The 23,963-nt window shown below is 37.1% G+C and overlaps 1 protein-coding gene across 1 annotated transcript in view; it reads right to left on the bottom strand.

Moving 5' to 3' along the window:
* The window catches only part of SLC9A9 (solute carrier family 9 member A9), a 222,819-nt gene that overhangs the window by 117,909 nt on the left and 80,947 nt on the right, over positions 1–23,963 (bottom strand). The window contains exons 7-9 of the mRNA XM_064457666.1: positions 15,955–16,098; positions 15,035–15,135; positions 4,667–4,755 (exon numbers count right to left, since the gene is read on the bottom strand). Of these exons, the coding sequence (XP_064313736.1) occupies positions 4,667–4,755; positions 15,035–15,135; positions 15,955–16,098 (334 nt within the window). The remainder of the gene's footprint in view (positions 1–4,666; positions 4,756–15,034; positions 15,136–15,954; positions 16,099–23,963) is intronic.

Raw genomic sequence — 23,963 nt, 5'->3', positions numbered from 1 at the left:
GAGAGAAAGATCTGTTGTATCAATTCTGAGCGTAAGTCTGTTTGTAGCTTGTTTATAAGATAATTAGGCCAGCAGAAAAGCAGTAGAACGACTAGATCGCGGTGATGGTGCTTCATTTGGATATAAGGAGCCAAAACCTGACTTCAGCCACCTCTTTGCCTTTAGTCCTACAGTGCTCTTTTTATTAAACGTCTGATTGCTGTTCAGGATTGATTAATTGATTCCCCCCCACCCCAGCAGATTTGGACATCTCCATTGCCATACTTTTAAAGTTATACTCTCCTGTTCTGTTTTGCTTCAGAAGTGAGTCTATAATTACAGATGGAACAGTATCAAGTCCATATTGAGGCTATTCGATGACATAGTAGGGTTGAGACTACAATGATTTGATTTACAGTTTTTGAGGAATTTAAAAAATGTCTCATGATTGTTTTGTCAGCCTGTTTCAATTAATATGATTAATTAGCATTAAATTAATATGCTTGTAAACACAATCCTTTTACACCAAACGTGGTTTATGATCCAGCAATCTGCTGATTGATCCCTAGCCTGTTTCCTTGTTGGAAAATGTATTTAATAAATGAACTAAGCAAGTTTTGAAAACTTAATATATTTTCAAGGAATTTCCAGGAGATATTAGCTGCTCCTCTGCACAGCGATGACTTCTAATAATCAGAGATAATCATGTCTGCTTTATAGAGTGGAGGTTAAAATCTGAAGCAATCAGTACTTTGTCCATCAGTGAGCAAAATCCAAAGATCAGTCTGAACTTTTGGTCCTTCAGTGTAAGTTAATTTGCTCAAGCAGTCCTAGTAAGACTACGTGCTTTGAAGTTACTCAGAAATTATGCAGCACTGAGTTCTCTTGTTTTACCTTTACCCTCTTCTCAAGCTTGTGTAAAGCCTTGGAGGTGAAGGGCCTCCGAAATCTTAATGTGGCATCTTGTGCATACTCCACGCCCAGGGCAGCTGAACAATACAGCCAGAAGCTTTTGTCTATAAGGCAGGCGCTCCCTAATGGGTTTGCTATCAGGATCAGCAAAACATGTGAGTAACTGTTTAACTAGTAATGTGGTTAGAAAGGCTATTACACCTAATTTGAGAAAGCAACTTTCTTGAGCTTGTTAGACACAACTATTTCGGACGTGACTATGTAAACAAGGGTTAGACGAGTGGAATGAATGGAGACAGGCAGGGGTATATGTGACATACCCCCTTGCTCTCAGGACTTGCTTTCCTGTGCCTTCTAGTAATTCCCTGTCTCTACTTCCGTGGGAGATGAGTCTCAGAATTCCCTTTCCAGAATTTATGACTTACTGGCACTGCGTTTTGTCTGAAAGCAGAATTCTCCATACCCTTGCACACATAACCAAAGAGAGGTATTGCCCTGTTCCCTGGTCTCTTCGTTGTGGCTGTTCCCTGTAGATAAAGGAACGTAACAAGAAAATTGTATAACTCATAAATCGATAGATAACATTTATAGCCGTTAGAGAAAGTGAGAAGCTTCTCTTAGTACTCCACCACTAGGAAACTGTTCTAGGCTTTGCTTGGCATTTGAGTGAAACTGATAGATGGCAGAGAGAAAAAAATAGCAAGGAACGTCGTCTTTTCCTGTAGAAAACACAGTATTGTCCATGCATCCCTTTCTAGAGCTGACCTGTAGGGAGTTAGTCTGTCCACTTTCAACAAACCAGTAATTTCTATTTATCTAGCAACAATCTGTCCAGCCACTGACTGACTTGTAACGGAGCAAATCTACCCAACGCAACCCAATTGTACATCTGAAGAACCCAATGTAAAATCTGAACTATAATGTCCTGAGATTTAGAAGCAACTGTTGTTTGCCTGCAGCGTAACGTGAGGTAATACTAGCAGCTGTAAATAATTCTAGAGAAAGTTGCACAGAATCAAATAGCTTTCGATCAGGTCCTAGCAGTTTCATCTTCTCCTTCACTAAAGATATATTGGATACATTAAACTTTAAATGTATGAAACTCAGGAGCACTCTGTTTGACCTAATCTTGTTGCCACGGATGGCAGTGTCAATTTTAATGTTAAAATCACTACATGGTCAGGTCAATGATGATAACTTAAAGATACTGCCATAAAACATCATTCATGTAAAAAAAAAAAACAATAAAAACACACAGAGAGAATGTTTATAAATACCTGGTGAGAACTGGGATAATTGGATTGAATGAAAACTCTCTAAACCCGCTTTTTCACTAAATCTTTGTTATTTTACTTTTCTTATGATAGTGTTAAAATAATCCATTGTTTGTGACAAGATTTGTGTTACTTTATACTTTCAGATTCTGTAAGTTTCAGATGCCTGAAACCTAATGTTTCTCTTTCATGCAGTGTTAAACGGTGATTGACTGGATAATAAAGGATATACAGGGACTAATAATTACCTGCCGTCTTTTAACAGGCATTCTTAATAGAGGTTCCTAAATTCTCATTTAAGAACTGTAGATAAGTCTTCATTTTATATCAATATCTGAAGAAAATCATACTGGTCTTTTTTTTTCTTATTTATTCTTTTAGAGGAAATGATGAGGTATGATGAGAAATGCAGAACTCAGTATCATGGCCAGAAACACCACCTCTATCATTGTATTCCAAATTTTACCATCAAGCTATGAAATTGTAACAGCTAGTGAAAAATATAAAGAAAATTATGCAAAGCAGTAGAGAAAAAGCATTCCTTTAAAAACAGCTAATGCAATTTCACAATCTTATTTACAGTTTTAAATCTAATTTCCATGTTTTTTGTTAGCTTTAGCTTCAGCCTTAACTCACTGTTTTGTCAGTGTGCATTACAGATCACCAGCACTTATTGAAAGATCTGTCATGTAGTAACAATAGAGAGATACTGCCTTGGAATAATTCTATAAATGAACTGAAAAGCCCTTGATTTTTGGCCAGTAATGAGTAATAAAAATTACTTAGATTGGGAGCAAAGCCATCTGTCTGAGCAACAATATTCATTTAAAATGCACTGAAGCCATATACGAATATGAGAATGCCAAGTGTGCGGCTTAGTAAATTTGCTTGAAGAGAACTCTTGTGGGGAGAGAAAGAGGCAGTGCAGGTCTCGCTGAAACAGCTGCGTATGAAAGGGTAATCTTTGGATTAGAAAATAAATTAGAAGAATTCAAAGGAATTTAACAACAATTTTTGAACCATATCGTAAAGGAGGCTGAGGATTAAGAGCTTATGGGGGAAGAGAAAAACAGAATAGAAGGGTTGCATAAAACTCATAGCTCCATAGAGAAACACATAATCCCTCTTCTGTGTGTTCAAGGGTAGATTCAGTTTATTTTCGCTATTTTGTTTCGTACTGTTGAATGAGAGGGAATGAAAGAGTAAACATGAACAAAACCAGTATGCATTTAAACTAAATGTTAGTTAATTCTGTAGTTGAAAACATTCACATGTAATTAAAAATACCATGCCCTTTCTTCTTCTCTTTCTCTCTCTGAGGCTATGCATCACCAGGCCATGCAGATGAATCCCTGAAAAAGCCTCGCATTCAAATTGTAACAGTTATATGCAAAGGTAGTAATGGCATATGAAGTTCAGTATTTCTGCAAAAGAGAAACAATTCTACAGCAGATATAAATGTTTTTCCCTTCTGATACAGTTCTCAGAGGAAGGTTCTCTTCTCTGCTGGACTGCTTTTCAAAAGCATCAACCTCTGCTGGTATGAAGAAATGCAATTGAGACTTATCCTGCTCAATAGCTAACACTTTATTCTGGAAGTACTGACCAGAAACTTCTTTGTGATTTAAAATCTGAGACTGTCTGACAGTTGGACTGATACTGTGGCCAGTATTTTTTCTATCAAACTGTTTTTTGATGGAAAATTGGATTTTTTATTAAATTCAGAAGTGCAAGAAGTGATGAGATCTACGTAAAATTTCCAATGCTTAAAACAGAGGAATTGCTGAAAAAAAGGTACCAGATTGCATCATGAAAATTATAGTCTTGGACCATATGTTTCCATTTTGTCTAGGAGATAGATTTTCTACAACCTGGGGTTCTTGGGACATACATGTCAACATTAAAAGGGAAGAAAACTGCATTTAAATGACTTCTCATGGGATCTAGGTAGTGGTGAGACAGCCCAAAATTACTCCTTGTGCTGAAAGGTATTTTGAACATTGCAATGCCATATATCTAGTACTGAGAACAGCCCTAAGTTTTAAAAAATATTTACAATCTTTCTAATTATGACAGATTTTTAATGAGGCAGAAATGAAACAATGTCCTTGCTCAAGTCTGTGGGCCACACTGCAGTTTATATAGTCCCTTTGCAAAAATCCACATGGATCCAGTCTCTCAGACCACTTCTCTCTCATTTACCAGAGGTCTTTGATTTCCTTAACTTCACAGCACTTTTGTATGGATGCTAGTGTAAACTGTTATCGCCTTACCCTTCATCTCCTCAGCTGACAGTTCAGGTCTCTTGGGAAAAACGCATTATATTTTTTGCTTATCCAGAGAATCGTTACTCTCTTTCTGGCAAAATCTTCAGCCTTTCACCTGGTGAAGATGTAAGCCTCTTCTTTTGCATTAACGAATCCTATCCAGCTATATTCCAGTACCTTTGTCTATTCCTTATACCCGTTGAAGACACAAACTCAGTTACTTCTATGCCCTACCTGTTTAGTTCTCATTTTGGAATCTGGTGACAGATTGTTGTAGGTATAATGGGCCTGTGTGACTCCACAAAAAAGGACTGCAACGATACCTGAAATTCAGAGAAAAACCAGAGTTAGCTGCTTCTATTTTCTTACTTAGGTTTGTCAAAGGGCTGCATAAAAAAAAGCTAATTAGACTGTTAACAGCATTTTATAACAAAAGATCTTTAAGATATGTTTATAAGAGCATCCTTCAAACAAACAAGATTTTTTATTGCTAAAAATCATGAAGGTCTTGAATCTTCTACTTGGTCCGTCGTGCATTCCTAGCATTTCCACTGTTATGTGTTTGGCCCAAAACTGTAGAAAGTTTGTTTGAATTAATAGACGGTAACATCTGACCATAATCTGACCAACACTTAGGCAAGACTAACATAACTGTAACATGAAGGATTCAGACTATTTGAAAATTTTGGCAGAGACTGAATAGGAAAGGAAAAAATAATTTTATTACATTTAAATGGTTTGAGAGTGCCTGGTACTGAATGACTGCAAGAGGGGAAAGTTTTTTCAGTCTGTGCCTGGTTGTTAGCCTTATCATAAGCAGTGTGTAACAACGTGCAAGGTGGACAATGACATATTGCTTAAAAATGATGCTCTGGCAGGTGTAAACTGCATTGCCCAGAATGAGTAGGTCAATGACTGTAGCCATGTGGAGTAATGATACTTGCCAGCCTGTGGAAGGTCTGGAGAAGCAGGGCAGCATGTTTGTCAGGAATAATAATACATTTGTATTACAGTGATATTTCTTATTTTGAATGCTTCCTCCCTGGCCCTGGTCCTAACTCACTAGAATCATTGAGTAAAGCCACTGTAATGCAGTATTACAATTAAAGCAGCTGATAAGATTGTAACTGCAATTTCCTGTCAGCTCTGGACACAGATAAGGCAGAAGGAACCCGCACAGGGAGAAAATAGAAGGACAAAAATAAATGCCCACCAGTAACCATATGTAAATGCCCATGGAGGAAGAAAGAGCTGTGCTTTTCTTAAACTTGGGGAATGTCTACATAGATAATTATTTATGCAACAGCTAAGGGCTTGTTTGTGTCTATTCCAATCATCATTCCCCTGAAAACTTCCATACACATTTCCTGAAGCATGTGGAGCATGCTAGTTCTGCCCAGTTTCTACGTGCACACCACCTGAGCAACAACTGGTTTTCACAAAGCCAGCCTGCAGTGTGATCGCTGCATGCCTGTGACCTCCAGGGCTTGCACAGAGGCAGTTTTCTACCATCCACCCCACAGTGCTTTAGTACGTGTGCCTTTCAGCCCTTCTACCGACCGCCTCGTGTCTAAAAACTACAACATGCCCTAATTAGCATTTTAGTTCTGCTTCCTCATGGGCTGCTCTGCAAATTGATGGGTAGTTTTTAGCTCATAGGCTGCTGATGTACTGAAATAATACTGATGAATCCAAGGAAACATATTGAGGTGAAAAGACAACCTGTCCAGGTTTAGGCAATATCCATCCTTGCAATGTGGCTGTGCAGCAGCTTTCTAGGCATTTATTGGGTTAAACTAGCATGAACTGAAACACATAAGGCAGTTCTACTGGAAGCTGAAGAATCCCAGTCTGTGCCTTCAAGTCCTGGACTTGAAACGGGATAGGGCTTCCTCCAGTTTCTCCAGGATGGTGACTCCTGAATTTACAAAGGCTGGCAAGAAGAGGCTCAGTGAGGGGGCAGGATCTACAGTGCTGCAGGCTTTAGCACAGCAAACCCAATATAAAACAATCTGCCACTTCAAAAGGATTAATAGAAGCAGGCCAGGCTTCACACAGTCACAGGTAAATGGATGGTAAGGTACTGAACAAGTGTCAGGTGAAAATGCTGGTGCCTCAATAGGTTCTTTAATAGGCTTATCCAAGCCTTGAAATGTTCAAATTTTAGCAGCAAGAGGACCCTGGAGGTAGGTGAAAAATCCTCCTCCCCTAAAGCAATGTATGGATAAGAAAACATAGAAAAGTAAAAATTTAGACAATGCTGAAACTATTTAATTTGGAGGAGTGTGTGTGTGTGGGAGCAGCACACTGCCACATACCAGTTGAAGCAATAAATACCTTATCGTGTCTTTCTCAAGTTTCTCACTCTTTTTGGTTGCTAATTGTGAAAATATTGTCCAAGAAAATCCAACTCTCTTTACTTGCAAGCCTCTCATGTTTCTGGGAAGAACTGAGGCCTGGCATTAATTAATGCCTTTGATGGAAGAAAGAAGTATGGAGTAAAAAATTCTGAGATTAATCTGGCACAAGGGATAACTGCCATCAGAAAGAAAAAGAGAAAGCAAATCTTTTTTTCCTACAAACCACTGTGGACATTTTCTTTGCTTCTGGGTTCTCTTTGTATTATAAATTTACCTGTACTACTTCTACAGAACACAGTCTTTGCAGCCAAGAGAAATTCCACTGAGCTTTAGCTGCTGTGTCTTTGTTTTTTAATATTTATTTTCTTATGACTGTTTTGATATTTTTTTCTAAATACACTAAGACTTTTATTTGCAGTAAATAATGTGGGTACTAGTGAGATTGTCACTGTCTAACTACATTCCAGGAAGTTAATGTTTTTAGAGAGGTCTAATTGTTCTCTTAAATGAGTCTGTCTTTTTTTCTGAGTAACTGTATTTGATTGTGCAGAACTTATCTGGTGAGTTAAAAAATTCTCAGGGTAGTAATAATATGCAGTGGGACGCTCAAACAATGAAATTTCAGTTAAAAAATATAGCCAATCGGTAATGTTTCTAAGTATCAATAGCTCCAGGCTCAGTAACAGAAATGGAGATAAGAGTTTCTGATTCACTTTTTTATATGAATCATCATCATGCCAAGTCTTGCATTTTTAAAAATTGGCTATTAAATTTACCTAGGATTATAAAATGTTTTTTGACTGCTAGGAAACTGTTAATTATGGGTAGTGAGAGAACTGAGAGAGTGACATGAGGAATAAAATGGTCTAAATCTGGTTTTACAATAGGAATAAATGATCTGAACCATGCAATTATGCAAGCGTAGAAACCAAATACCCTGTTTCCAGGGAAGACTGGGGGAATGCAGTGGAATATTTTAACTGCTACAATTGAAGGCTTACTATGTACCAGCCATGCCTCTGGCAATGAATGCTTAATTAAACAGCTTGGACAGAATTGTTTGTAATGCATTTCCTTAAAAATGATTACTTAAGAGTTATGACCAATTACATGTTAATGCAACTACAAAGAAAGGAGAAGTACCTAAAGAGGCAAATACAGAACTTTTAGTTAGAAGGAAAAAGCAATCTGGATTTCTTTGTAAGACTGTTGAAGCTGGATTTTGAAGCTAGGAAATACTGTATGAACTGTGTATGGCACATAAACTAGGTTGTTAAATTTTTTCAGGCTTTCTTTCACAGAGAAACAAGACAAATAACAATAATACTGGAAGTGTAAACAGAAAGTACCTATTAGATGCAGGGAGGCAGATAAACTGAGATGGTCCTTTTACCAGTCCTTAGTGCTCAGTGCTTTACTTTCAGGTTGTTTCAGGAGACTCAGCTCACTTTTTCAGTGCCATTACCTTATTTCCTTTTTAAGTGGCAAATTTAGCAATTACTGAGATATTGAGGACTAGAATTGCTGAACAAAATGCTAACCTAACGTAGACAGGGAATCTTTTGAGTTGAAATGGGTGATCAGTTGTTAAGTGCAATACAGCCACTTGTGTCTATAAATAAAGTTACTGAAATTTTTCACTTAATATAAGAAAATGAGAAATCTCACAGTAAAATGTTGATAGTCACTTGTAAAGTTTCAGCTGCAGCTCAACCTCTTCGAAGAGTTTTTATTAGAAATAAAAGCTTACCATTTTATTTGATTTTTTTGCTCGTTGCGTAACAGAGAAATAGGGATAGCTTTTTAGCTGCTTATACAACTAGAGAACTTATTCTTACACTATTTTTGCTGAATACTTGTAGTTGGAATCATTACTACGACAAAAACCGGTAATATCAAAGGAATAATATAGGATAAAGGAGTAACATCTTTAAAAGTACTTTGCTGACAGTGTGAACATTAACATGATAGTGTGAGCATTAATTTACAAGTGTTAATCTAAAAAATAATTCCTATATTGTCTCTGAAAGAAAGGTTTAGGGTTTTTTTTATTCATTTCACAGATAGGCAAAAGGGGACCTACCCTTGCTTTTCAATATCTGGTGCTAAGAGAAAACCTGGAGAAAAGTCTACCTTTTATCAGAGAAGGACAGCATGCATAGCGCGCTTTTAATGCAAACCTGGAAGTGATTGGCCACAATTTAAACCTCAGAATTTGCTAATCTGAGACAATAAGTCTGACAGCTACCAGGTCTTTTAGTGGTAAAAAAGGGAATTTAGAAAAAAATCCCCAAACCTCTTCCTTCTGGGGAAACAAGGTAGTGGATAAAATATATAACTTAATTTGAAAAGATCTATAGGTAAACTGACTGGTTTTCATCCCAACTTCGAAGCATTCCAGAGCTTCAGGGATGCCTCTCTAATGATGCACAGTGTACTGCACGTCCCACAGTACAATAAGCAACAGGAACTGGTCTTTCATCAAAGGCAGTGAAATGTGGGGAAAAGAGAATAATGAGGATTGGGAAATAGAGAAATTATTTAAATCAGATAACATTCGCTTTGGAGTCATATTTATGCCAGAATATCTCCACAGTGCCTACAGGGCACACCCCAGTTCAGACTGAATGTGTGAGTGGTGGGAAATGAGGCACTGTCTTCTGCATCAGATTGGTGCAGTAATAGGGATATAAAACCAGTAGCAACAATATCCCTATTCAGCCTGTTTTCACTGAGGCTATGAAGCATGACTAATCATTTTTTTGATACTGAAGCAAAGATTCATGGCTTCTTTCACCAGACTTGCACCAATGCAGAACCAAAGCTGGTGCTTTGTTCATGAAGCTTTCATCTCTGGAGTTGTCTGAGGTTGATTTTATGTTGAAGTGACAGAAACCAACAAAAGGCAGAGCTGAGGGAATTTTTAAGGCCCTCATCTGAGGAATGATCATTGGCATTGCACCTGGCTGCTTCAAGTGACACCTGAGCGCAGTGTTGTACTTCTGTAACCCCACATGAATTGCTGCATTCAGTTTAGATTGGAACTCCTACAGTGACACACACCAGGTTTTATTCTAGACATGCTGAATGCTTACCTTGTTTATCCTGAACCTATCCACTAGCAATAAGACTCCACTATCCTCATTTTATGCAATTGATCCTCAATCTCAGCCTAATGCCATGCTAGAGTATGTACTTTTCTCTAAAAACAAGCAACTTTCTCTTCCTCCCTTCCTGTCTTAAAAGGCTATAGCTACAACAGAACCTAAGTTAGCCAGACCTAAGCACTGATTCAAGTGTGTACATAGCCTGGTGAAGTGATGCTATTGAAAGGGTGAATGGGATGACTGAAACTGCACAGAATATTGGACCTAGCTTGTATGTCGGCAAAGTATGTCTAGAACATCCTCTGAAGAAGAGCATCCACCTGACATTCCCCATCTTAGAACACTGCATAGACCATCCAAAGCCATCTCTGAAGTCCTACAGGCAAGTAATGGATTAGTAATGTGTGGCAAACTTGCCCCGTTGTCATCTGCACAGCAGTGCAAATCTTATTTATAAAGAGCCTGCTTTCCTAATTAGACCCAAAATTCATCATTTCTTACTAGGAGTGGGCGAACTACAGGTTAAGGGTTGAGATCTGTTTCCTTCTGACCTAGAAGCCAAGCTATCCCTTCTCCCTCGTTACTAGGAGAAGTCTACCTGCTTCTCTGTATGACACATCAAAGAATATTACTGATGAATAAATGAAAGAAAACCACAAAGGTGAGAATTTAAAGCGCAGAATAGAATAGCTTCCTTTTATGGGATAATGCCAGCCAAGTGAACTAAAGCCAAGCAGGTACCAACCTGCACTGTGCCCACAGTGCTCAGAACTGCAGACAGAAATCTTTTGATAGATCCCTTCTGAGAGTGATACAAGAAGAACCGGTCACAACATTTTAAAAAAGCCCAAAGAGGTACATAGATGATGGATCCAAGAGAAATTACAGCAAACAGGAGTAGTGAACAACCATGAGAATAACTTCACTTTGTCAGGAGTACTAAAGGAAATGGAAGTTGGTGAAATTTGTTCTTGTGATGTCCTAAATACAAAGGTAGCACAAAACTGCCCCAGTGAGAGACCAGATCATCGGACTTGTCCTGGGCACATCAGTCATAATAAGCTGCTTGCTTATTTTTGGAGGAAAAGCTTTCTCACTAAGTAGACTGTGCTCTCCTGTGAGCCCCTGAATAAGATGGCAAGTGTCATACATATCACGAAGTGTTCAGACAAGAAATTCTGAGAGTGAGGAAGCAGCAGCAATATATTATCACAAGGTATTTCCTTTATGATGATCAGAAAACAATCATTTTGGGCTGGGCGTTGAAAAACAGTAAAGGAACAAAGATGACCCCCTCCAACATTTTTGTCCTTCAAGATCTATTGTCTTAGCTTCATAGCACAGGACTTTGGCACATAAAATCAGAGGTGGTTGGACATAATTTTGGTGCATTTACACTGATAAATTCTATATGACTTTGAAATATGCATTAAATGAATATATAAATGCAAATAAATTCACATACACATATTTAAGTGCATCTTTGCAGGTATATTAATCTCTTTTTATTTTAATATCTACTTAGTTCAAACAGCTGTAGATAGAGAGGTTCTAACTGAGATGAACATTAAATGCCCATGTACATCATGGAATCTTTCACAGACTAATTACTGCGTGATCAGTTAAAAATTAGTAAATTTGTTAATTATAAAGCAAGAGAACAAGCAATTAATAAATGCAAGATATATTTCCTCATTTATTTTGAGAAATGTTTAATTTAAATTATTTAGGATTTTTTTTATGGCGTGCTTGTAAATATTCTGTAACAAAGTTTGAAGATGAAAGCAACTATATTAACACTGACCTTACTATAGTACTCTGTTATTACAACTTTGCTCAGCAGTCAGGAATAATATACTTTGGGGCAAATCAGAAAGTGCACACAAATTAGATTCTACTATATAAGAATCAATTTATAATGCATATGTCACAGCTTGATGATATAGCTATAAGATTAATAACCATAACCTTAATTTATAGTTTATAGTTATCAGTATAACAATAATTGTGTAGTCATCCCAGATTCTTATTTTGATTTACTGGTTTGATCACATCCATTTTTCAACCAGGGTCAGGACCATATATGGTGTGTTATATATCATGAGATATCTTGAAGAACAGGAATAAAATATTTTATAAAATGTTGACCTGTACTAGTCTCCATTTCCATTTTATGTAAAAGACCCACAAGTAAAACAAGTGAGCTCTACCACCTACTATACCTACACAAAAAATAGTGTAGCCTGTTATTTAAAAATTATGACATACTTCAAAAGGTTCTTAGTGATTGAAGAACTAGTGTGGAAAGCAATATAAGAATAAAATTATTTTGCAATTACATTGCTTAATAGCTACAGGGAAATACTGATGTCTAGTGTTAATCCTTTGAAGTTCATTTAGAAGGAATGAACAGAGGAAAGAACATCCAAGGAAAATGAAGGCAAATACAGGCGTAGATGTACAATGGATTGAGCTCATTTTTGAAGCAAGTCTACTGACATCAAAGATTTCGAACTAGGAACTTAGTTCATTGAATGGAGTAGTCCAGCAGTGTCATTGCACAGGTTATGATGCTCTCTTAATTCTAATGATTGCTTTTGAAGATAGACACACTTGACTGTAAAACCAGATGATGGATGTGTTAAGTAAGACAAAGGGCAAAGCAAGTACACTGGTAAAGACTGGAAATGTTAGAGTATGGATCAAGAGCTGTGTGTATTATGAAAGATGACTGGCTTTCCCCTGTGCTCCCCATACCTTCTGCAACAGGTGCTTCATATATAACATACCCATGTAGGAGACTGCAAGCAATAAATACATTTTACACAGATTTCCTTAGTATGGGTATGAGAAATCTCAGCCACCTCTGAAATCTGTACTTCCAACAGAGCCCAAGTAGCTGAAAATTTTTAACCACTGCAATAATTCTCCTGCTGAACTGGAAGTTTAAAGTAGTATTATGAAAGGAGGGGAGTTGGAGCTATTTCAGATGAGACTGAGAGAAGATGAAAGCAACATCAAAACTGGTTAAACCATGGAACTAAAAATATCCACTCTAAAGTGTAATGTTAGCACAGTATTAATAAAGTCAATGCATTTACAAAACACAGCTTTGAACTTCTGAAGCTACAAGAAAGGTTTCATGAGTTTTTTCCATCCTAACAGCTTCTGACAAAAGCCTTCCACAGAAACTAAATGACAAAGACTCAACTGATAAAACTTTCAAGATTAAACTTTGCATCCTAACAACAGTGTGAGTAAACAATTTCCACCTGAAACTCAGAATGCACCCATGGAAAAAAAAAGCTAGTGACAGACCTGAAAGGGCTTGGTGTGTTTTCCTTGGAATTTGTGTGTTGGCAGAGCAATTGTCTTTTATATGCCTTTATAAATTCCTTTATTTATAAGACATAGCTAAATTTCCCAACAGTTTTCTATTTTTTCCCCTTAAATTGGAACTTTACTTTGGTTCCACTCTCTGTCTCTCCCTCCCTCCATTTAAAATTCCTTACCGTGGCTACTGTAAGAGCCATCTGTGGTGTTCAATAGCTAAGTCTTTTATTTTAGATATTTTATATATTTCAGAAGAAAAGAGAAATTAAACTCTCTTCAGAGTGGCTACCAGGAAAGACTGTGCTGTCTGTCATCACATTTGCAGTATGCAAAAAAGACACATGCCAATTATTTTCTGTCTTGACATACAGTCTGTTCCTATGCCCAAGAAATGGAAATTACTTTTGGTGCAGCACCTGAGGCTTTGAAAGATATTAGTGTTTCCCTTACAAACTATTTTTAGGGTATAACGTATAACTTATCAGTTGTGCATTTGCTAAACCAGAGCATCCTTGTTCTCATCTAGGAATGTATTTGAAAACAGTCTTTCCTTGGAAATCACGGGATTAGGAAATCATTACCTCCAGTAGGAGGCAAGTCATTAACAACTATCCTTTGCTTCCATTTTTATGTGGTAATCATGTTGCACTTTTAAGAGCTCTTAAGCATAAAGACACAAAATGGACTTTTATTCCAGCTGGTATCTGATTTTCTCCACGTGATGGAATACCACCCTTTTGTTCAGTTCATGTGACCCTCTTTTTATTAATTGGCCTGAAGATTTTGGCAGTAAGTAGGATACAACATTGTATATTTAATAAGGCAGAGATGTGAAAAGTTGCAGTTGTTAATATCCATTCTGAAATAGTTTGATTGTGTGCCTAATATTAAAAAAGAAACATGCTGGCTCCACAGAATCCAGCGGAAATATAATTGTTGACTTCAAAAGGCTTTGAATGATTTTGCAAACAAAACAGTGGGCTGCATTAACACTCCATTAAGCAGTTTTCTTCCCCTGATTTTCCCTGACATTAATTAGAGCACTAGATTTCAGAGGTGACAGCATCAAGAACATTAATACGATTGGGCTCTTACAAACTTTGTTCTTTCAAATCACACTATACAACAGGTTGCTGTCTAGGTAAACTGTACCCATTTACAATTTTTGCCTAAACTTCTGCAGACTCTTTATGTTGTAAAAAGCAGTCGCTGGGTACGTACTTGACTGTGACTACGCAGTTTCTTTCTCCGTGTTAATGAAAAACCAATCAGATCACAGGTCTTTCTACTTGTCACTGGGACATGACTGTACCTCTCCTGTTGCAAAAGGTGTTTATGGAGGCACACTGAACACCGCATGGAGGCGCGCTCGCTGAGGATGACCCTGTCCTCTGCTTAGTCATTGAAAGTTGGGGAAAAAGGAGAAGGGACCAGGGCATGCAGTGCATGCAGAGGGGCACACAGGCTCTGACAGTCACATGGCACTGTATATTTGCTTCCTCATACTTACCATCATCTTTGGTCCTATAGCTGGGCAGAAAATAGTGGGACTAATAGGGATGGGACAATGTAAGAAACGTAGGGAGGAAAGACTGATTACTTTATCCTGATCTAATAAGTCTTTGTCTGGAAGAACTATTCAATGCCTCTACAGATTTATTTTTAAAGATGAAACGATCTCCAATTTAGCAACTGCCTTTTAGAAGCTTTATAAATGACGCCATGCCCAAATAAACATGCCATTTTCCCACACTAGAGGCATATAATAAAACTGCTTTTGTTCAATAAAACGCAACGCTTACCTGTAAGACCAGCAGCTTCTGCTGATAAGAAGGCACTCCAGGACAGGAGGAAAAACAGACCTGTCTCCAACATAGGGAACTCACACAGCTTTGTAAATTTTGTCAAGTGCGAAAAGATTACTAAGGAAAAATAAAAACCCAACTATTTTGGAAGCTAAAATTGCCCCAACCTGATAAAAGATGAAAGAAAGCAAGCTCCCCCACCATACTCATCTATACAAGTTGAATTCAGGAAAAACTGCACAGCTTCTAAATTATCCCAAACAAAGAGGAAAATCCAGCAGGTGAATTCTACAAGTCAGTTATTTCAAGTACTTTTGTGGTTTTTGAACTAATGCCCAATTGGTTGTGTTTTATATTCTTTTCCCAGAAAAAGGGAGAAGAAGGTAATTTTGTGCAGTTTTGTAAACAAACTGGCATTTGTTTACATTTGCATCAATGCAAGAAAGATGAAAATTGCTGTTCTTTCTATGATGGTATTTTACATGAGGAACCGTAAAACAAGAAAAAATGCAGAGCAACAGATATACCTTTTACTTCTAGTTTAGGTAAAGTGACTGACTTGATTTGTAGTCTAGAGTTTGCTTTGTATTTTTGGATAATTACTGCTAGTATGTCGTTCATAAATTAATGTTTTAAAATCAAAATACCTTAAAACACTTTCCTAAAAATGTAATTATTTACAAACAGTAAAATAAAGGTCAGACTATTGCCTAATGGTAAAAAGAAATATGCATATTAAGTTCTTTGTGGATTCTGACAAGTGAAATTTCTTGTCAGTTTTTGTTTTGACTGTTTGTTTGCAAAGTCTTGCATCAACGGTATAAAGGTTTGGGCTCAATCTAAAGATGGTCAGTCTCAGATATCTCACTTTTTTCCCCAACTTATGTAGTTTTTCTCTCTGAAAACAAACCATAAAGGATATTAAAGCCGTGACAACAGCATAAGAGGATCCCATGGCAAATGATCCAGCAAAGATCCCCAGGAAATTTCCCACTGACTTGAAGAAAGCAGCAGCATCAAATGCATTAGGATTCTCCTTAGGACTGTAAATGGATATAGAGCTGAAAATAAAAAGGGATGGGGGAACGGGATAGAAAAAGGAATAATGAATTCAATCACATTGCTATGGTATTGGAATCAGTAACTGAAAATGGACATTTTTAGGGACTCAAAATGCAAAACAAGGCTTTTCTGGGCTGATAGCAGATGGGAGAGAAAGCACATGGAGACTGGGTAGGGAAACTGTTTATTTTCAAGGTATCATACTGGAAATCAATAGTCTACTGCCAGTCAGTAAACATTTTTGTACTAGAAGTGCCATAAAGAATATTGTTTCCAGGCCAACTAAACATTAAAAGGTAGTAGGTGTATAAGAAAACTGCAGGGAAGATAGATAACTTTGAATTATTTATTGGCCATATGTCTTCAGAGCAGTTATATATTCACAAATATTCTTGATAAAAAGTGCAGCTTCATGGCTGAGGCTCAAATGGGTAACACAAATCACAGCAGGTACCAAATCTGCAGCAGCAATCTTGTCATAAACCACGCAGTGGTCCCTTCTTGGTGTAACCCTTCATAAACAGAGCTGAAAGCGTATCAAGAGCTCAACAACTGGAAACCTTGCAGACAGATGAATGTTGTCCCACAGAAAGAAACCACTGCAGTTGTCAAAGGTTATCTCTTGTATCCCACCCCTGAGTACAGCCATTAAGAGTATTCCTGAATGGGAAATGATGCCACCAAAGGGAAGGCTGTGCACTAAATCATTTCTGAGAGTTTCGGGATTGTTATTTGCCATCTGCCCAGAACACTAATAACACCAAATACGTATGCCTTTTTTCTTGTTGAGACATTAAATTTAACAGATACAAAATAGCCCTAAGCCTCCCAAACACTAATTAAGCAACACTTTAGATCTTTGTGGTTCTGTTGCTTTCAGTACTGTAGGTCTTTTATGTTCATTGTCAAAGAAAATGTACTGAGCTTGGCATTGGAGTCCAGAAAGCAGCTTGGATTGCTAGAAAATGACTGGTATTTTAAGCATTAAAAATGTAGAATTTTTAAAATGTTTTGAATATTTTAAGCTCTTGCTTAAACGTGATTAAGAACACGATCCCTGCAGTCTGATGTCTTCCATCTGGAGATGAGGCTTAGAGATGAAGCTCTGTGTGGATGATTTTCTAAACAGTTGCATTCATTTAGGAATCTCCAAATAACATGAAGACATGTGAAAGCAGGTCTCATGCTTTCAGTTTGTAAACCAGGCACAAGGACTCTAAAGACACATGGCGAAGCACTACTAAATACGAGTGGTGAATACTTATAGGCTACAACAGAAATTGCTAAGTACCAAAATCTGATATTTCCAGTTATGCTGATTAGCACCACCACAAAACTGGTCAGATGATTTGTAGCGGAAAGTGCTATTGCTATAATATATTTATATATATAATAATTATATAAGATACTGTTCCCAGAGGAAATGCTAATCGACAACATGTTGCTATCTAAATTTTCAGTCCTCTTTCAACTGTGACTCTCTTAGACTACAGGTCAATTATAATTCTTTGCTTCTCTTGCCTTCAAATGATTCTTGAAATTTTTGTCATCTGTGGCCTACTCAAAATTTATTGTTTTAGAGCCCATGTGAAATAAAGATATATTAAGCCATAGACACATTCTGTAAACTGATGGAATAGTTCTAGCAAAGGAAATCCTATCAGCTGTAATACTGTACATTTATAGTACGTATGCATTTTATATGCATTTTATATACATTTATAGTCTAATTTACTAAGTGTATTTTGTATACTTAGGGAGGGCTTCATTTTAGTTATTTAAAGTTGAAACTATTTGGTAGTGTAACTGGAACTGTTAGATATAAAACTTTTAGATGTATCTTGACAGCAAAGCCGCTTGGTTCTCTGATATTTGCCCCAAATAAGCATACAGAGACTGCAGGTACTGTTCTGTATTGCTTAGTGAATTATAGATCAGGAAGTGATCTTTTGTGCCACTGGTGCTGCTGCAAGCGCTGAGTGGTGAATTCAGAGAGGACAACCTGACTACACCATAAAATCATGGAAAATTGTTCTATTACATTGATGGGCTCTGCCCATAGAAGGGATGTTCAGCAATAAAAAGTAAAGCAAAAAAAAATCTTGACATGGAGTGAAAGTTTAGTAGTCAAATGTAAGCTATAGCCATTAACTGACTTTTTATTAAGTGTGTTAACTTTAAGGCAAGAAAAACTGTCTTTGTTAAGACCAGTTAGGGTTCTAGTTTTCCCTCCAATTTACCAACGGCTTTCAGGTATGGAGAAAACTAGAAGACAGCATCCTCTTCCTAATGTGGTTATTTCAGGAACAAATGTGGAGTGACTCATTCTTACTGGGAATTTTTCCTACTCAATATGCGCCCCAGACCCCAAGATTTTTTAAAAGCACCATAACACAATATATGCTCATTATGCTAACTGTGGTTTCTGCTCTTAATTTTTCCAGAGCTCAGGTTTCCCTGCAGCTTTTTTAACTAATACTTTTTAGAGTATTTAGTTCTATTTTTCATTTTGCATTATTCTGTAATAGAGCTATTATTTCTTTCTGAATATGTTTCTTCTTTAAAACTAACTTTTAGCTTTTAAGCATCTAAAATGCATACTAATTTACTTGATAATATTTGCATATAAGCTGTATTTCAACAGAACATGATTTTATCCTGTTTATTCCAGTACTTCCTGCCAAGGCAATTATTTGAACTAAAAACAAAATTGTGAAGTTTAACACTCTAGAGAACCATAATTAATCCGACAGTGCCTCTACTCTTCTTCCTTTTCCTCAGAGACCAGTTAAAGAAACATGCTGGCATGACTTGCCGTTTCTGCTTTCTGCTCTCTGTGTCTGGTACGAAAGGGGTTGGTCGCAGTTGATTAACTGTGAGAGTTTGATACTGAATTTGAAACTTTGTTTAGTTTTTAAATATTAGAGGCCTTCTAATTGTTGAACTAGTATAAGAAAAAAATGTGTTTATTTCTGTAAATTTGTATCAGAGGTGGATTAAGCAAATCCTGAAAATAAATGCACTAGAAAACCATTTTCAGAGATTGATAAATAAACAGAACTAATGGCAAAGAGGCTTTATCTACCACCCATAATGAGACAGAGTGGAAAGAACAGAGCAAAAAATTTTTGTTGAGTCCTCACTGAATGCTTGATAGACCTATCTCACAAACACCTGCCCAAGTCCCTACTATCTATCTATATGTAAGTTTGGTAACCTCTGCCTCTCCTTCAGGTTGGAGTTAAGAATAGTACTTAGCTTCCTTGCTGGTTCCTATAAGGATTAGCCAGCACTTTCTATATTAGAAAACTATTTAACAGATCCCTTTTTCTTTCTAGTTCTTCTGTGCTTCCTTGACCAAATAACAATGGACAGGGTCAAGTGCTTTCAAAGCTTTCAAAAAGGAAATACATGCAGTATTTATTTATACAATACATTGCAAGTTAGGATGGTAGCTTTTGCTTGAAACATAAAGAAGGATTAACAGTTTGTGCCTGTTGTACCATGCTGATCATTCTGCTTCTTCCCTCATCTGTTAAGATCATTTTAGGCTGAAAGCTCAGCCTGATGAAGAATGTTTCTTTCTGTGGACTTATATGGGGATATGATACTAAAGGTCTTCATGACAAGCAGAAGGGCTATTGCAATAGAAAGAGTTTCCAGTTACATCTAAATTGATCACTTTTTACACCTTCAGTTATTCTCAAGGAAAATCTCATTTATTTATAAGATCCTTTCTTCCTGTAAGTTTTCCTAGCCTGTGAATGTAGCACATTGTACCTTTAAAAAAAATACTGGAAGCATTTAGGATTAGAGCAAAGATTTTTCAGTAAGTCATGGAAGTTTTTTGAGGAAAAATCTGTAGGTGAGGGTTAAATCTTGTATCCTACCTTTTGTTCCTGTCAAGGCCTGATGTGCCTAGGGCTAGTGTGGCAGCATCAAATAGAGAGATGTTAATCAGTTGTAACTAGTAGAAAGGCACAAAGATCCTTGGGTTTCATGTAAGCCAAAGTGATGCAACACATGTATCAGGTGAATTTTAGAAAAAGGCAATATGCTGAAGAAAATACACTCAAACATCAGAAGAAAAATATATGTGAACAGCAGAAAATTTCTAATAGAATGATGTGGAATTGATGATTTGAAATAACCTGTAAACAAACTGTTTTATTTCTTTTTTTCCTCCTTCTGTCTATTTTACCAATATGAAAACAAACAGCTTATTATTTTTGGAGGGGAAGATTTCTTTCCTCTTGTTAAGTCAAAGGGCTGCCTCTTGCCCAGTAGCCTTTTTGTGATTTTATGCACTATCATGTGCCACATAATGCTAGAATTAGGAACAAGCAAAAAGGAAAAAAAAGATTAAAAAAAGATACCTGAAAATACAGGAAGGTCAGATAGTCCTTAAAATACTTTCATTGAAAGAATTGGGATCTCCCTCAGGTGATAAATAATTATAGAACTACATGGTGATTTCATCAGCTGCTAATTAAGAAAAATAAAACAGGTCAGGAAAAAATATTCTAGAGTTCAAGGTGGTTTTTACAAGGGAAAGAAGGTTATTTTTTTCCTGACATATTTATTAAAAAAAAAAAAAAAAGAGGTAGGTCACTATATTGTGTTAGAAAAATTGGAGGATTCAGAGCAGTGGATTGAACTGAACAATTTCTGTTCCCACACAACTTTTTTAACCATATAGTTTTCCTAAAAGTATTGGAGGAAAGCCGAAAGGACAGACTGTAAGTTTCCCACAATGTGTTTGAACTAGAAGCTAGATGTGAAAGCGCCTGCGTAGCACCAGACACCTACACCTTCTCTTGGCAAGTTTTAGGTTGGTAAAGCTTTCCAGGATTCTTCATAAAATAGCTCCTCACACAGTAATAGTAAGTAGATGAACTACAAGAATGAAAACAAATGAGAGGAGATTGGGATATGTGTATGCTAAGCCAACAAAAGCACAGATGACGTAGAGAAGGTTTGTAGACAACTAAGGGAGAGCAAAGAAGAGACACACCAGTGCAGGAGGGTTTTAGGACTAGCAAAAGCAGCCAATTGTAACAGTATTTCGAGGCAAATATAGAGAGTTCATCTAGTTGAAAACAAACAAACTTACTGTATTTTTCACATGTTTAAAACAGTGCTCAATAAGCAACACAAATGCACAGAAGGTGCATTAAAAGAACATAGATGAGCCTTCTGTACATCCTTCTGTATAAAAAAATCTGCCTCCCTGGAATTAATTCCTGACAATATTTGCAAATGTTTAGAGAATTAAGGTTCCAGAAACATGGATTTCACAGAAATATACATATTAAGCTTTCTATTTATATGTCTATAAGGACTGAAAAAAAAAAAAAGGTAAATTACTGGTAGCTGAGTTACTGCTCAAGTGGCAAGTACTTGAACCTTCATTTTTCTGGATATCCAAAACGTTATTCTCCTTGGAAGTACATCACATCATGGTTTTTATTCCACTCACAACCTGGTTTCAGCACGCTGCTAGTAGTGGTATTGGTTTGAAAAAATTCTAGTAGTTATTTTTTAAACTATCTTCTAGCTGGGATTACACTCTGTTGTTTTCCTCAGTGTCATGGTATATTTGCTTCCTCTCATTTCTGTCCTTACTTTTGTTCCTTTCTAGGCTTTTCCAGACTTTATGAACCATTATAGGGCATTTTATTTTGATTACTTTAAACCAAACTAACACTTACTGTTGTTGTATGTAAGGCTTTTACTGTTTCTGGAAACCTTTCCCAAAATGGATATGTTATCAGCTCCAAAGTAGCTCGCTGATGGTAGGTGTCAAAGCACCAGCTATGCTGGAAAAGTAAAGCTGTCACAGACTTTATGGAAAATGTAAGTTTTCCCATATATGAGGAAAAACAACATCTGCATGAAAATAAAAAACTAGTTCAGGCTCTCTGCTAGATTTTCACTTAATATAAAATATCATCAGCTAGTTCTACGGACAGACTTAGGCTCCTCATCCTCAGACCTGAAGTAACTGGATAGCTTACTAAGCTTCCCAGTGGTATTACAAAGTAGCTGCAGAATTTGAGTGACTCTGTCCCTTAACTTGGGCAGTCGGAAATCGGCTTAGTTAATCAGGAGTCATTTTTGGCAGCTAATGATAAATATTTTCCACACTGGTAACTATTTCAGTTTTCTTCTGTGATCAGACCTGGGCTGACACATGGCAGCAGCTTGCAGTAGAGCCAGAGAAAATAACGAGTAGTTTCTGTTGTTCCAGCCAGAATTTCTCTAATCCCTAATTAGTCCTTATCTACCCTCAAACACTAGGGACTACAGAAAAGCTGTCGTTCTCCCTCTTCCTCCTCTGCTTCCCTAGCCATTACCCTTAGGAAGCCTGTTCTACCTCCTGAGGGAGCCTTGGAAACCATCTCTTTACCACGGTGATCCCATACTTTCCCTGAAAATTCTACCACCTTCACCTTAAAAGTATCTGGTAGGTCACCCACCTCGATGTGGTTGAACCCAATATCCTGGTGTCCAGGAAAAACCCCTGCAAGCCCTCTTGACAGAGGTGCTGAGGACATCCCCTGCCTCTGATCCTGATCAGAACTCGGTCACTGCAGACCTGTATTCACTGCAGGCATGGAGAAAGGAGATGTGAGGTGACAGTTTTGACAATGAGTAATGACCTAATGGGCCTGCAGGCTGAGCAGTTTCAAGCCTAAAGTCGTATCTGATATGGTGTGGAGCTTCTCTAGCCCTGTGCATCTGAGAAACGGTATGTGCTGTCCTAATGTATCTGTACAAGTATAGCTTTTCGTTACCTTGTTCTAGGTAAATGTTACCTTATTTTTATCTTTGATGGAAAGAAATCTTGATGAACAGCAATTTGAACTTAAAGTTCTTTGTAAAAGAAAAGCAAGGCTTTAATAGTAAAATATGTTAGCATTTATCTGAGGCTTGGTTTAGGAATGTTTCATTCTTAAATGACTACTACTGCTTCTAAATGTCTAATTTTCATAAATCTATTTGAGAATATCACAGTCATTTTCCAGTGACAACTCTTCCAAAAAGCCTATCCCATATCTTTGAGAGAAATGGAGCACATCAGCAGAAAACAGATGGCTGATAGTGGATCGTCTGTGACAGTGTGTGCTGCATTCTGTGTTATGCTATTAGCAGTGTCTGACTGTCTTTACTTATGAGCTGATCATATCAAAAGGGACATAATTTACAGATTTCTGTGCCTGCATCTATGATCCTTTCTTATTTGGATATCAGACCTGTAATCCAACTCAGTGTTTAATTTCCATTCTTTTCAAACATTGCATAAAGGGAAATGGCTTGTGTATCTAGAGCAGCCTGAAGTCTGTCCTCCCAGTTTGGGAGCTCTTAGTATCTTCATCAACTGTCAAGATGCATATAATGAGAAGAAAGAAACAAAGAATACACCACCAAGGAACTGATATATATACCTGTAAATTATTATTGTACTACTATGAAGAGCTGGATTTCTTCTCTGCCTTGCACCTCTCTGTAATCACTTATGCCTGTGCAGAACAGAACTTATAAATTAGAACAGTACTGTAAAAAATACGCAGTGTTTCTGCATAGAAAACATGACTAAAGGTTACAAACCAGCGATGTATCAAAAAACCAACCCTCTGAGTTAACAAGAAACAATGAACAAGGAAAAAATTCTCCAATCAGTATCTGGAGTTAAAAAAGGAATAAATTCCTAAATGTTATTTGAACCAAATCTGCCGCATCATGCTAATTAAACAATCCAGCCAGAGCATATCCAGTGAATAATAGTACCTCATACATTGTGAAGGCATCTTCAGGCATGCAAGAAGTGCAATAATCCCCAAGATATGTGTCAGCTAAAACT

The sequence above is a fragment of the Phalacrocorax carbo genome, chromosome 7 (genome assembly GCF_963921805.1).
Source record: "Phalacrocorax carbo chromosome 7, bPhaCar2.1, whole genome shotgun sequence".
Classification (NCBI taxonomy): domain Eukaryota; kingdom Metazoa; phylum Chordata; class Aves; order Suliformes; family Phalacrocoracidae; genus Phalacrocorax; species Phalacrocorax carbo.
This window is presented reverse-complemented; position numbering and strand designations above follow the sequence as displayed.